At 36.4% G+C, this 15,992-nt stretch overlaps 1 protein-coding gene and 2 long non-coding RNA genes across 3 annotated transcripts; 1 reads left to right on the plus strand and 2 right to left on the minus strand.

The window, feature by feature from the left end:
• Positions 1-2,243: 2,243 nt before the first annotated feature.
• LOC116650454 (uncharacterized) lies at positions 2,244-5,038 on the minus strand. Its single transcript, XR_004303432.2, has 3 exons — positions 4,883-5,038; positions 4,712-4,815; positions 2,244-2,677 (listed from the first exon to the last, which is right to left on the minus strand). It is a non-coding gene; the product is annotated as an uncharacterized lncRNA (long non-coding RNA).
• A 5,118-nt stretch (positions 5,039-10,156) lies between these two features.
• Positions 10,157-11,771, plus strand: LOC6623278 (alpha-tocopherol transfer protein). Its single transcript, XM_002048531.4, has 3 exons — positions 10,157-10,934; positions 11,003-11,375; positions 11,439-11,771. Exons 1-3 carry the CDS (start codon positions 10,633-10,635, stop codon positions 11,697-11,699), a joined length of 936 nt encoding a protein of 311 aa, XP_002048567.1. The 5' UTR covers positions 10,157-10,632; the 3' UTR covers positions 11,700-11,771.
• A 503-nt stretch (positions 11,772-12,274) lies between these two features.
• LOC116650436 (uncharacterized) lies at positions 12,275-15,150 on the minus strand. The gene is made up of 4 exons (XR_004303406.2): positions 14,946-15,150; positions 13,815-13,898; positions 13,550-13,712; positions 12,275-13,490 (listed from the first exon to the last, which is right to left on the minus strand). It is a non-coding gene; the product is annotated as an uncharacterized lncRNA (long non-coding RNA).
• Between the last annotated feature and the right edge of the window lie 842 nt (positions 15,151-15,992).

Genomic DNA, 15,992 nt, shown 5'->3' on the forward strand with positions numbered 1-15,992 from the left:
ATGGAATTGATCGCTCGAAAGTTAAGTTATTAAACAAATTTTTGTTTAAGTTTTCTTAATACTTATGCCACTCACACATTTAAGCCCTACAGGGTTATGTGTATAAGAGTATTTGATCTTCGACATGTCAGTTTTCCTTTATTCGAATCATTTTGGACTATCCAAGAATAATTACTCATGTAGTTTTGTTGCACTATGACCTCTGCTAAGTGACTGGAGTGTGGGCTGGAGTGTATATAAAAGACTATCCTTCCCCTCAGACAAACAAAGCCAATTTGATAGCTCCAAGCAGGAGTGCGCTTGGCGTGCAGTTAACGAGCTGAAATTTGGGAGAAAAGTTTTTGTGTGTCACGCTTTCTTAATACTAAATATTACCCAAATATTGGATCTTTGGATGGGGCAACTAGGGGTGTTATTTTATTTGTGAACATGGCGCGGCAAGGGCTTTGTAAATTACTTAATCTGCATGCGAAGACAATTACCAATCAGCAGAGTATTAAGCGTTAATCGCTTTAAACAATGCCAAGGCAAACAAAACAGTTCAAGTACACTTTGGGGCACGCGATTGGCATTTACTGTCTTTAGCTAATTTTCGGGCAAGGAGCCACCCTGACCAGCAGCATTTAATGAACGGCACCAAATCGAAGAGGACAAACCATTTTTGGGGCAATCAGTCAACAATCCAGCACGAGGAGCTGGCACCCGCAGGTGCCCCATCCACAGAACGTGTCCAATTTTACTAATTAGAGCAAATATTTGACTACTTGATAAGTTTGGTGGGGCCAGCACCACCCATCCGGCACCGCCCACTCATTACCAACACGCTCACTTGAGGCACCATTTTGGGTCCTCTCTCCCTCCCTTCTGGAGCCAGCCGCCTGGCACGGAATTTAATTACGCTCGCAGCTTGAGGAGACAAAAATCAGTCAACCCCATTTGTAACCTCGGTCCCAGCCACTCAAGCGAACCGGCGCTCCATTTGTTTGCTAGAAATTACTTTTATGTGCCGTCCAAGTTTCCAGGAGGTCGGCTCGCAACCATCCCGGCGCCAGTTGCACTGGGCTAGATCCTTATACTCAGTTGTAGTTAAAGATTTGACTATGTTTGAACAATTTATTGAAGCGAATAGTCAAGTTTTTAATAGTCAAAAACACAATTCGTTTACCCTTTAATCGTGGAAACTATGCAACAGTAAGTCATCTGACAATTCAATTTCTCAGAGATTTGAACACTCAAGACGCTTCCATACTATACCAATTCTTCAATGGGATAATACATTTTAGCTTAAGAGATTAGCAAGGTTCAAAATGCGTCTTTAAAAAAAAAAAAAACTATTACCATTTGTAATTACTAATATTCTAACATTCAAATTATGTATGTTTTTATTGGATATGTTTCTTTTCAATATATATACTAACAGCAGCAAATCTCATCAAATCGGCCTCAAAAACATTTTTAAAGATCTTTGTTAAGTTTCATGATGTTACCAGTTCAAATACATAAAAGAAGAAACTGTATGAAAATTCATTTGAAAAAGATATTTACTTACCATCAGATCGTATTCAAAATCATTTTCAAATAGCTTTAAATTCCTCTGAAAAGGGTTGGTAAATGCGAGACACAGCTTGGATGAACGAACTTCCAAGTATTTGTAAAGTTCTTCAAGGAAATTCATTTTAGTGTTCAATCGCTCTCAAACTTATTTTCAAATCAGTACATAAAAACTTAATCAATATGTGATTCAGCGATTTTGGAAATTCCACGCGTAAGTGTGGAATTTTACCTTAAATTTTGCATCTTTTATTGCCTACCATCGGATCCGCTTCACACTTATTTTCATAGATCTTTGTGAAATTGTGAAGTCTTTTGGATGTAAAATGCAAATCAACCGTTTGATTCTAAAAAAGAGAACAGCCAGAATTAGTTATATCTAAAATTTTAAGCACAAAACTTGACACGGACAAGGCCGGGAAAAACCCGCTAGTGTTTTTCACAAATTGTGCAAAATGGAATAAGATTTTATACATCATTAGAAAAGCCTATAAAGTGGCGCGTGTTCGGCCCACGTTCAGAGAAGAAACTAGACCCATGGCGAGAGTCAGCTGGGGATTAGTCAGAGATTTGAACGCTTCGCTGATTACTAAATAAAAAGAACGTGCTGCTGAAAAAAATACAAGTATTATAAATTAGTGGGAACGTGTTGTCAAATGTGAAAAGATTAATTATTTGCAGAACTGACATGTGATCCACGTTTTATATATATTATTTTTGCTATTCTTCTTCAGCTGTTGTCAACCAAATGTTTCTGTTGCTTATGACGAAGATACTTCCATATACTTCAGCGATTTATTATATACTTCAATTTATTCGTTTTTTATAGCTTTCATCAGGGCTTCACGGCTCAAGCCAGTGGCTCGTCTTGCCAAAGTTTGTTGCAAATTTCAACAAAACAATAAAAATTTGTCTGCATATATTTATTTAGTAAAATTCTTTAATATTCCATAATTATTTTATATACAAAGTACTCAAGCTCATTATCGAAAACTTCTTAGAAAATTATTCTAAGTTTTTTAGATTCAAACCGTTTTTAAATGAAGCATAGTTGATGTTGTTTACATCGTAAATAAGATAATGGAATTCCGTTTAAAAGAGGTCGTTTGTCAGAGACATGTTGTTCCTATGAAGATATCGTAAAACAATATAGAAAACAGCATTGAAAATAGTTAAAAACTAAAGAAGCTATAAACAAACGCCGTTGGCAAAACAAACAGCACACAAATGGGGTTTATTGCTCTTTGCCAAAATTGGAACACTTTCTAGATGAAAGGATTATTAAGAGATTTTCTAAAAGAGAATCAAAAGTTTTGCCGTTTGCGAGAGACTCAATAATTCTCGCATTTTATGGTGCAAGTTTTATTCGTATTGTTTTGTTTTCATGGCCGACTCTTGCTCCCTAACCCGCTGAGCTCTGTAGTTTGTAAACTTTTCACTTCGTCCCATAAAATTATATAAAATATATCCTCCCTCAGTTGGTCTCCTTTGAGCATCTCCTGTCAATGTCATTTGCTGCCAGAATGTTGAAAGGAAACAATTTTGTGGCACTGCCAAAACAATAGCTGAGAGACTTGAGAGCAGATGCCCAAGAAAAGCACAACAGCTCCTTTGAGTATATGTTGAGTGCGGATAATTCGAAATAAGTTTTGAAGTCTGCTCTTTCGGATTGTTTATGCAAAACCTATTTTTAAAATTAAATAATTCTGATTATCTCATCCCATTTCATTTAAAGACTTTCAGATTGTTCCTATATGGGCTTTAAGTTCAAATAGAGTCCTTACAACATATACATTGCCTCTTCTTGCGCCAGTTGTTAGCGCCATCAACGGAAATGAGTCACGAGGGAAACCGCATAATTGTTGCGGTATCCGTATCCGTCCAACTGCTGGCAATTAATGCGTTTAATTAAATACCCCCACTCATACTTAACTGATGCAGACTAGTTTTACGATGGCATAAATTCTCAGCGTGAAACAATATTTATTGCTTTGGCATTACAGAAAAATTGTTTGCACAAAATATGTATATGAATATTTACCTCAATGTACATGCATATAAACAGCTATTCTGCCCAACTTGAAAATACCCTGTTGCCTGGTATTTAGTGACAAAAATGTTTACCAGATATGTTAGCAAAAAAAAATGTTAGCTGATTGTACTACCTCATGCTAAGCATCTTTATAGCTACAGGGTGTATACAAAAAATATTATTATTATTATTTTTTATACATCGCGAGCCTAACATGGCTATATGGTTTTGTGCAAATGTAGAAGGAGGCATCTCCTACCCTATTAAGAATATAGTTTCTTGGCCCGCATCAGTAACTGATTGCATCTAGCTATGTCCGTCCGTCTGTCCGTATGTCTGTCAATCCCAGAAACTTTACACTTTGCGCCTGTGCTGCACGAGCTTGATTCGGATAGGTGATAACTTTCTCTGTATCGAAGCAATCGATAAGAATCGTTGTTGAAATCCTATTTTTTGGGCAAATCGGTTTAGTTTTAAGTGCTAGAGTCTGCAAATGTGACACTTAGCTTCTAAAATATATAATGTACAGATCAAGTATGGTTTTATGGGTGTCGTCAAGTAAGCGCTATTGTCTTTTTGAGAAGAAATGAATATTCTATAGCACCATAAGATCTACTGCAGAACATTCAATCAAGCTCGCGTTTGGAAGACAGAAGTTTTTAAGGAAAATGTTTAGTTCAAGCCAAGCACAAATTGCAAGACTTTCTGTCCTACATGCTTTCACTTCTATGGTATTTTTTAATTGGTAAATGAATTATTTTTACAATATAATTTGATTTAATTTTAGACTTCATTAATATTTCTATACTATTATTTTACATTTAGGATATGGTCTCATGATATCAATCAATTCTTTTAATAGCATTTAATTATTCTTATTATTTTAATTATGTTATAATTTAATTTAAATCTTTTTCAATATTTTTATCTTATTACTTTAAGCTTAGGACTTGGTATCAAGATATCAACAATATTTATTTTTTTTATCAGCACACAACCCTGAATTCACACATCCTCGTTTTGTAAGCAACATTTTCAAACTTTCAGTAATACTTTTGTGGTTTGCTTTAAGTATTCCAATTATGCAGTTATATTGTTACTTATTTTAAATTTAGTGGAAATACTCACCATTGTCCAAACTTCCGGCGACAACGAGGCTAATGATGAGCACGCTGGCTCAAAACGAGATTTGTCAACTTATTTTAAGGTTCGCGCTGATTGTAAATTAAATGCTGAGAAGCAAACGGGCAAATTTAAAAAACATTACGAATGATGGTGTGAACTTTTTAGGGCTCTTACATTTAATGACTGTATGAGCAAGTTGAACAGTTCGGAATCGTTCGCCTTAAGATACGATTTCATGATCAAACAGATATATGTCCAAGTTAGCCGATTAGAATAGAAATTCCACTCACTAAATAATTAAAACAATTCAAACCCGTCCAATATTTACCTGTCACAGAAGACAAATACTTAAATGACAAGCAGAAAGACATCTTAATGAGTATATATTTATGCATATACACACGAAGTGATCTGTTCCCACAGTTCGTCTGCTCAAAAATAATTTCTTACCTCATCGTAAACGTTGATCTCGCGTGCCAGAACCCGAACCACACCAGGGAACAACTTGTTCAGATTTTAATTTTAAAAATGATGTGTGGCACGACAAACAAATTTATTTTCTTGTGAACTATACTAAGCAAAACTGCATAGATATTATTTAAAATAAATATATTCAAAAGAAAAGTTTGAATATATATTTAATAATAATACGTCGTGGTCTAGCGTCAAATAGGTCTTCCCCAAAGTGTCCCAAGCATTGAAGGAGATAAAACAGAATAATACGAATTAGTTTTTTTACTAATTAAAATGTTGTCTGGTGGAAAATATACATAAAAAAAAGCTTAAAAATAAATGTATTTATTTTTATTTTAGAGAAGTAAATTTAAAACATTATCTGAGTTTATTTTTGGTAGCACATGAAGATTTCATTTTCAGAATAGTTTTACAAAAGCAGCTTCTTTCTTCTTGGTCGCACATCAACAATGTTTAGTTTTTTTTTTTTTTTTTAAATTTTAGCTGCAGATAAAAAGTTAATTAGTTACCCCCTAAATTAAAACGCTCTTTTAACTGAAATAATCGAGTAAAGTATCCCTATTCCACTACACTTAACATTTGTTACATTTACAAACCGCACATTCTGTGAATCTATTAGCAAAGTATTGATAAAAGAAGCAAAGTACCGCTTTTTTAATTAAAATCTGATTGGCTTAGGTGGGACTTACCTATGCGCCGCAGTTTTCCTTCCAAAGGTATAAAAGGATTTGTTGTAATGATAGTTTCATATTATCCATAGCATCAATACGAAATTCGATAAAGCATCGAAAGCACACGAATTACTCGGCAAAAAATGTAAGAAATGTTGATAGTGGAATCAGATTATACGGTTTGTTAGTCGTCTATGCCCTGAACCCATAAAAATGGGTGTAAGGGTATATTGTATTTGTGCAAAATTCAAATGTATGTAACAGGCAGAAGGCAGCATCTCCGACCCCATAGAGTATATATATTCTTGATCAGCATCAATAGCCAAGTCGATCTAACCATGTCCGTCCGTCTGTCCGTTCGTCCGTCTGTCCGTATGTATGAACGCAAGGGTCTCAGAACATATAAGAGCTATAAACTTGAAATTTTTGATGTAGGTGCTCCTAGGGCCGATTTCCGATAATCGATACCTTACTCCGTTTCCAAGCAATCGATACAAATCGATATCGATATCCTGTTTTTTGGGCAATTTTGGTAAATAATAATAGCTGGAGTCACCAAACACATAGCTTCTAAAATAGATTATATATATGCATTTGATGTTGGAAGAAGAGGTAGAACCTCTTACTTGAAATGAAAAAATTAATGAAATGCAATTGCTTTTTTTTGTTTACTTTTTAGCAATTTAAATGGCAAATACTATCATTTTAAGGTGGCAGATAGTGATGGCATACTAAGTCTGCTTTATATTTAATTCAATGCACGAAATCATATAATAATATAAAAAATGTTAAGGGTCTCCTCCAGGTAATATACTACAGGTATACTATCTATTACTGATGTCAAAATAATAAACCTTTCGTATAGCCGCATTGTAAATTTAATTTGTGATTATAACTGAAAAGTACTTATATCTTCGGCGGAAGATTAAATACCCTCTCACACATTAGTGTTGCGCTCTGTCACGAGTTCGAGGCCTTTTGGGGAAACTATTTATGTTTTTTTGCTGGTGTGGCTGTTGAGTATAGTCGTCAACTAGTAATACGATCAGTTACGAGCTCGAACCCTGCCAAGGGAATTTTAATTTTAATTTATCTTTATGCGAACTGCATTTGGGGTTGGAATAAGAGGGTTCAGTGTATTCCCTAGTCGGGAGCTCCCAACTAGAAACTCTTGTTATAATATTCTGTCTTTTCTATTTCTAAGCAGTTATTATTGTACATGAGGTGATCCTGATTCCACTATGCTAAGCATTTGTTACATTTACAAACTTCACTTCCTACGAATCCATTAGCAAATGTCAAATGTCAACATATAAATGTCAATAATCCGGTTCTTAAAATAATGAGCTGATCGCCGTGATTTGACTTACGGCCTCTTAGTACAGTCTCCATTTAAATTTACATTTAGAGATATTACATATTTTTAAGGTTTCTTACGGGAAACCCTGCAACTAAATTCTTCGCAAATCACAGGTTCAAAAAATGTGGATAGTGAAATTAGGCTATAAGTGAAGAACGCTTCGACCAGACTCTTAATCGTCCCAATCCTTAAACAGAACATAAATTAAACCAAGTATATTGGGCTAGGATTGGTCAAGACATCTTGAAAGCACAATTTTTCAACAGAATCCTGATATAGCGCTTTACGATATTGTATACCGATTTTAAAAAGATAAGGCATATGTTTAAGAAAATGAGAAAAACAATACAAGGTACTCAACCTTGAGCGAGGATAGGACCTAATAATCTATTTGTTGACTGTTCATTCTTATCTGATATACTTGTTCGATCAGGCTAAAATCGACATATGTACGTACTGCATTAGAAACGGGAATTTGACGAATTAGGTATGGCTATATCGACTTGGTTGGTTAATAATGACATGGTTATTGATCCACAGACCTTAGAGGATGGTCTCCTATGCGCTTCTCATGTCATCTTAAAACTATAATACCCTCTATTAGGGTATAAGATATTATTGAGCACATGATTATACAGAAGAGAAAAGTGATCGAACGAAGTGCCTATGATGTGACCCATTCTGTATAGATGGAAATGGATGTTTGTATGGTTGGTACTTTCAACACTCTGCCTATAGTTGCATATAGGTTTCAGAGTTTGAAATTTGTTTACAATACCAAATTTGTTGGTGGCATGTTTACAGCGCCAAATGGGCAAACACCGAACTACATACAGATGTATACAAAAACAAATTTCAAATGGAATGTAAGAAGCGAATAAGAGAATGCTTACAATGCCGATAACCAAATACCCTAACCCACAAAATTGATAAAATGTCATAGGCCGTAAGAGAACTTTAGTGAGATTCAGTATATTATTTTGTAGTATATTATCATGACCATCTGCAAATGGGCATAAAAAGAAAATAAGCACACAGAAAACAAGTGTATGGAATAGATAGACATTTGTGCTTACGTACATACTTACGAGTATGTGGAATACGGGAATGTGCTGTGTGTGTTTGTGGGGAACTGTTGTATTCGAGCACTTGCGTGTCACTTGAACATGTTTTGTATTTTTATTTATTTTTTTTTTTTAGTCTCGTTTCTTTTTTGGAAACTTTTCCATTCAGGCTGCAAAATGTCAAAAGTGGCATCAAAATGCGCTGAGGGCCTTTATAATATGTCTTGGTGGGCAGACATATGCACATAGATACATATATATGTTTACAGAATAGACAGAACCCCTTTGAAGTCATTGATATAGACGGAGGCGAATATGGATTTCTTTATGCTTGAATAGCAGATAATTTTTTAAAAGAGTTTTATATTAATATATCCATAAAAAGTAAGTATAATAAAAATATATTCCATTGCGTATATTCTCAACTGTAAGCTTCAGTTAAATAATGTAACATATATATGCACATATATATGAATATTATGCGTTGAAGGTCAATTGGAATACGGCCGAGCAGGTTCTGTATATATATGTACATATGCACATACATACATATATGCAACGTATTCTAACGCATCTAAAGCATCGCCGTTTAAAAACGTCGACTGCAGCTGCAGCGACGCGTCGCAGCGACTCTTGTCATATGCTTGTTTGCTTGTTGGGGCCGCTGTTGATGTTGTTGTTGTTGTTGTTGTTGTTGTCGTTTTTGTTGTTCTTGCTGTTGTCATTTCGCTCGTTTTTTGGCACAAAAGGCGACGTGCATTAAAATTGATAGCCTTTGACGTGGGTGCGGGTTGCGGAGGCGCAGAAGCAAACAGCGAAGCAAAAGACGAAATGGAATTGACAGCATAGAAAGAGATGTCTTCAAAAGCATTGCCTTTTATTATGTACATACATATATGTATGTATTTACAGACAGACACACACATACATATGCACACATGCACATGTGTGCGTTGATGCTTTGCACTTTGCTTTTTGTCGCCTGCTTTAGCTGTTGTTGTTCGCGCTGGTGCCAATATGTCTGCCACAGCACAATCGAATTATATTCGTACCTTTGTGTGTGTGCATGTATGTGTTACCTGTATGTGTAGCTGTCGCTGTTTCTTTTTTTTTTTTTTGGTTTTTTTGCTGTGAGTGTGACATGTACGCAGATAACTGCCAAAGCAACAACAACAATAACAAGCACAGCAATTACCGTGGCCAAACAACAAACAATAGCATTAAGATAAAAAAAACATGAAAGTTTGTGTATAGCATAATTTGCAAAACGAAATAAAAAAAGGAGAGGAAACTTTGAAAACATGTTAAATAAAAGCAACACAATTAAATGTACTCCATCATCATAAACATACATATATTTAAATAATAATGTTAACTTTGACCTCTGTTTAAAGCCCATTTTGACTCCAGAATAGATAAAATATAATTTAAGAACTGCCTGTACTAACTGATTGAATGACTGACTGACCTACAACCCAGAGCCCTAACCTTAAGGGGAAACTAATTTTTTAAGAGTACATCACATTTACTTCAAGTCATTTATGCATGTATGTATATACTTATGTACTGAAGAAAACAGTTAAGAAGTTTAGTTTAGTTTAAATATTGCCCTACTCTGCGATTCTCATGATGGCAAGTTGTGTTGCAAATCTTCTCATATTCGCATTTTACTGCATCTCTATCACTCTCCCTCTAAATATATATATATATATCTCTCACTCTCTCTCTCTCACACACTCTCACTCTCTCTCTCTCTCTCTTAATAATTTTATTCTTTTCTCTTGTTACATATCCGACTCTAAACTGCTTTTTATTCCGCTCTCTCTCTTTCAGTGATGTGCGCATACTAAGGTTCACCTCCCGGGCAATACAAATTACATATTTGAATTGTTGGGTAAGTAGATGTTAACGCATGGATATATGCTATAGATATGTTCGTTCTACATTTTGATCCAACATGCATTTGGTTCGAAGCCAACTTCAAGGTCGAAAGAGTTCTCACAGGGTATATTTTGGCTATGTTATGTGGTCTTAGCTGGTTGTTTTGATCAAGTCATAAAAATTCCAAAATGAATGTGTATTTTTAGACACATAATCAAAAGGCCTTGCAAAGTTTCTAGTTTATTATCAGATAAAGCTATAAGAAGCTTAGGCAAATCAGTTATATGGCAATGAATGGGCATTAACAGCCCCCCACCATAAAGTGCATAGTTCAATTACACGAAGCTATAAACTAAGCTAGTTAATCTTATCGTTTGCAATTGGCTCGATTATCAGTTGAGAAAGTTATCGAGCTATCGAGGCTGCAGCCCGATTTAGTGTCGTCGCCGACATCGAACGGTTAAGTTGAACAGCATGCCACAAATACGCCCCCTGCCGGCGAGCCTGCAACGCACTGCCATTGAGGAGCTGAACGAGGTGCCCGAGCGCCTGGATGCGGATATCGCGGCACTGCGCACCTGGATCGAACAGCAGCCGCATTTGCGCGCCCGGCGCGATGATCAGTTCCTGGTGGCCTTCCTGCGCGGCTGCAAATTCAGCTTGGAGAAGGCCAAGTCCAAGCTGGAGAGGTACTACACACTGCGCACACAGTTTCCCGACTTTTACACCATTCGTGACGTGGACAGCGAACGTATCCACGAGCTGCTGCGCCTGGGGTGAGTCGATGGCCTAGTTCCACATGGGCGCATTTCGACAGCTGCTCTAACCCTTCGCTTGCCCGCAGCGTGGGGCTGCGTTTGCCACGCCCTCTGCACGATGATGGACCCCGCCTCATCTATGTGCGGCCCGGCTGCTATGCGCCGGACAGCTTCAGCTTTGAGGAGATTATGAGCGTGTCGCATGCTTTGAGCGCGTTGAGTCTGGAATTCGATGACTATGCCATAGTCCATGGCTGGCTGCTGATACTGGACTTTAGTGGCTATACGCCGGCTCACCTGATGCAGATGACGCCGAGCGCACTCCAGAAGATGTCCGTCTTCGCAGAGGACGCGATGCCCGTGCGGGACAAGGGCAGGCACATGATAAACACCAATGCTGCCTTCGAGGTGGGCTTCAACATGATGCGATCGATACTGCCCGCCAAGCAACAGGGACGAGTACGTATTCCAGCCAGCTAAAGCTCTGCTCTCATATACGGCCCACCTCTCTCCCCACAAAAGATCTCGGTGCACGGCAGCAATCTGGAATCGCTGTATCCACACATACCGCAAAGGTATTTGCCCACACATCTGGGTGGTGAGCAGGGCACCATTGAGGAGCTCAAGCAGCTCATGTGGGCGACCTTTCAGGAGCAGCGCGAATACCTAAGGTCGGAGGCAGACTACGGCGTAGACGACAAGCTGAGGCCAGCCGGACAGCGTTACGACTACAACAGCATTTTTGGTGTCGATGGATCATTTCGCAGATTAAACTTTGATTAAATGCAGTTTTTAGCAATGCAAAAGGATTCCTGTATATACCCTGTTCGCCAAGTAAAATGATTTATATTCGTATATTTGCTCTTTCGCAGACTTGCTGTGCGTCCCTTTGTCCCTTGATTAAAGCTGGAAGTAAATATTATCTAGTCACAGTTTAAAAGGCACTGCTCTAGGCCACAGTTTTAGAGTCAATATGTCAGTTATCACTAACTCATTCCTACTGATTTGATTAAACAGTCCTTAGAGTATTCCGTCAGCAATATTATTTATCTAAAAATCTATGAATAGACAGATTATACCAATTCGCATTTCTTAAAAAAAGTTTAAATTAATACACTATAAAATATTGCAATTATATTGCTTAAATGCCAGCAAATGCATGGAAAGCAGCCCATGTATGTATATAAATAGTATACAACATATATAAAGCTAAAGCAGCTCCTCTCATTTCTTCCAGATCTGCTATAAAATTCTTTCTTATAGTATTATAAGTATTATATTATATAGTATTTTATATGTGCAGAAAAATGTGGAAAGGAGGCAACTGCGAGTAGTTAAACTAAATGTGTAATTTATTTAACATCGAAAAACCAACAAAATTAATTGTGCAATAATCTATTTTATATTTTTTAAAGTAGCTTAGCTTTTACTAGTTAACTTAACACACGTACAAGGGTATTAAATCTTCGGCGTGTTATTTGTAGAATTTTCATTTGCATTTTCATTTGGCTTGGCATGAATGGAAAATTGGCGCCCACGCGAAATAATTCCGCTAATATCTGTGTGAGCTGCATGCCTCTATTTGTTTTCTGCTTATACGAGTATATACTTAATAAATTGATTTATGGGCAAAGTCTTCAATGAAATCGTAAGATTGAGAATCATTCGCACTGGCCATTCACCTGGCATAGCACCCACGGCGTGGCGCCACCTGGCGGCTGCCGCTTGAATCAGTTCACAGAGAACTTAAGAAGATATATTTATATTGAATTTGATGCTTTAAGCATGGAAAGATATGAGAATTAAAGCGGTAGTTAAATTGGAAACTCTATTTGAAAAAGCATTTTATGTTCATAGATTTATATTGAATTCTATACAATTATGATTGCGCGAAAAGTTCCAAATTGTTTTTTGGTTTGAAACAAAAATAACACCAGCTATTTATATTCAGCCAGGTCCTTGTCAATAAACAAAATATAGGGTTCGATTTTCGATTTTGGTAGTGATAGAAAAATATTTGTTTGTCCAGTTTTCTTTCACACTCGAAAACCGCAACGAGCTACATTTCATTCTGTTATTGAATTCCTTATAAAATTGTTTCAGGCCGTCCGATTAGTATTTATGTGTAATAACTTATTCTCTCTGGCAAGGCGGCCGAAAGATCTAAACAAATTGGCTTTGTTTCTTGGCCTTGCCAAGTTTACTGTGATAAACCTTAATATAAATGTGCGATGCCAATTGATAAATCTCAAGTTTAACGATCTATCGATCTTGTCAATTTGCATACCGAATCTGAATAGTCGTAAATTAATGTTATTTCACGAGTGCTAAAATTTCAATGTGAAAGGTTGTTGAGATTTGCGACTCATCGATTGATTTTAATGTTATGCCATAAGATTGCAGAACGAGTTGAATGAAGCTGTCGATGTTTGCAAAGACAGCGCACTGAATTCATAAGTATACATTACTTATAAAAATTCTGTTTTCTTTTAGCTTTTAAAATGAATGTAAAATGCTATAGCGCTTGTGACTCACTACAATTTCAAAATATTTACAAATGCTGATAATTTCTTTCTGCGAATAGAGAGACAATTGCTAATAGGTTAAGATCTTGAGCTCTGCAAAATGCTTACAAAAGTGTTCATTCGGGAAAGCCTGTCTGTGTCCATCTGGGAAGTCACGTGTCAGTCTTCGATTTAATAGCAAGTGAACATAGTGCAATTAGAAGACATTCATCTAAAGCGGCTATTAATATCGTTAAATTGCATTAATAGAGGCTGCATCCATAGGCTGGACCTATAATAATATCATAATAATATATAATAATATCATATAAAAGTCATAATTGGGCTTATCGAAAACATCAAGAATTATAGAACAAATTTGAATAATGCTTACGAATCAAATGCATATGGCGAGCTTAGGCCTGGTATAGGTTGAAGTGTTGACGGGATGGTGGCGCTCCTTAATTTGAGAAAAATGCTGAAATTGCCGGAAATGAAGCCAAAGCATTAGTCAGAAATTTTTGAGTCTGACTGTGGCTAGTTATGTGAACACGTTTTTCTTTCTTTTTATATATAATGGGCCATTAATTTAAATATCGTTAATACCATATATATACATAAAGTTATATTAACAAGCTCAGACTCTTTTTCATGCAAAGAAACGACCCCAAATTATACTTTGTTCCATTTCTTATTAAAAGTTGTTTGGCTTAACAAGACGGTTATGCCAATATCTCTGCACCTAATCCCATTCCTATGCCTGCGTAGTCCGCTTATTAAGAGCTCTAATTGTGCACTTGAATGATTAATAAGCTTACTAAAACAGACTCCATTCATGTGCTTTAAATAAGGGCTTTTAATTTAATTACGTATACTTAATATAAACATTTTATAATTGTTTTAGCTTAGATGCTTGTTTTCAAAATTTATAAGTAACTGCCTTTCGAATATGTCAGCTCGTAATGGTTTATAAATTTATCCATTACACAATTGAACATATACAAATTTAAAGCCTCACTATGAAAATATTCTCCCTTTATCCCTTATTGCCTTCACCTGAATTTATAAAAGTTTATTTTCGTATATTTGTTCATTTGTAGACTTTCTGACTGTCCGTTTGTCCCTGTATGAAAGCTGGTAGATATCAATTTGTTGGTTTTTCCACCAAGAAAAGTTACGAAAATATTTTCTCACAGTTTAGTCACAGTTTAGAAGTCACTGTTCTTTGTCACAGTTTTAGACTCAACAAGCCAGATTAAACAGTTCTTAGTGTGTTCCGGAGCGTGTTCTACCGGTCATTAATATTAGGTATCTTAAAACCTAAGAATAGTCGGAAAATGATACCAAAAAATGCTTAAATGCATACAGAGTAGAATATTATAATTACAATGCTTAGATCCCGGCGAATGCACCACATATATAAAGCTAAAGCCGTATTGAATCTAGCTGCTTTCATTCCGTCCAGACTTTTTTCTTATACACTATCATTGAGTATTATATACATGTAAGAAAATGTGTAACGCACCGAAAGGGACATCTGCGAGCACTTAGGGTTCTTTAATATTTATAATGTAAGATGCCTGCTTAAAAAAGTTGGCGAGGCGCAGATGTTTCTGGTGCTCGCTCGAGAAAGCCTGTCAGGTTGATATGAATGCAAGGTGCCCGAACCAGCCTTTATAACAATAGTTAACAAAAGAATCTGAACACAATTTAAGCACAAGACGAAAATCTGATTTGATCGGTTTTTGCGAAGTTTTTTGTCACGATCTGAATCATGAGTCTGGCCTCAATTTCATATAAAGTGAATATAATGCAATTAGATGAGCTTCTTTCAATTATAAAGCGGCTATTAAGACCGGTAAATTGCACAATATACGGAAGCCATTAAGTCTACAAATAGAGGTTGCATCGGTTTGCTGGATCCATTCCAGTTGGAGCTACAAAATGGTATCAAAAGCAATCGTTGTACTGGTTACATGCAGCTTGATTAACTTGGGTGCCAGTGCAGATAATTCCTGTGAGGATGACCCGAACTTAACTTGTCTGATTAAAGCGTTTATGAAGCCGTATCACTCCCTGAAATGCACGGTCGAAGCTGCCGAGGCGATACGTAACGGTAGCCAGGACTTTGAGAATGCGGTTTTGATGTGCAGCGAAGACAACAGAAACTCCGAAAAGGCCAAAGAGTTCTACACCATTGTCGAAAACATCAAGATATATAGCGACAAGATTAATACTGCTTGCAAATCTAATGAAGATGACGAACTGAAGCCTGGTGTATTTTGTGGTGTTAAAGCGATGTCGGCATTCCTTAAGCTGAGAGAGTCTATGAAGAATGCAGAAACTGCTAGAAAAGAAGGTACAGCATTAGGCAAAAGCTGTTTCTTCGACTTTACGACAAGTTATGTAAACACATTTCCTATTCATCAACGGCGATTGAATAAGTGCATTTTTGAGCAAACCGAGACAACTCACAATCCGACTTAAAAGTAGACACAAAATTTAAAGTGTTTCACATACATTGCGCCATTAAAATTATCATTGTTAATACTAAATATATAAAAAAAAAAGT

This window comes from Drosophila virilis, chromosome 3, assembly GCF_030788295.1.
Source record: "Drosophila virilis strain 15010-1051.87 chromosome 3, Dvir_AGI_RSII-ME, whole genome shotgun sequence".
In the NCBI taxonomy this organism is placed as follows: domain Eukaryota; kingdom Metazoa; phylum Arthropoda; class Insecta; order Diptera; family Drosophilidae; genus Drosophila; species Drosophila virilis.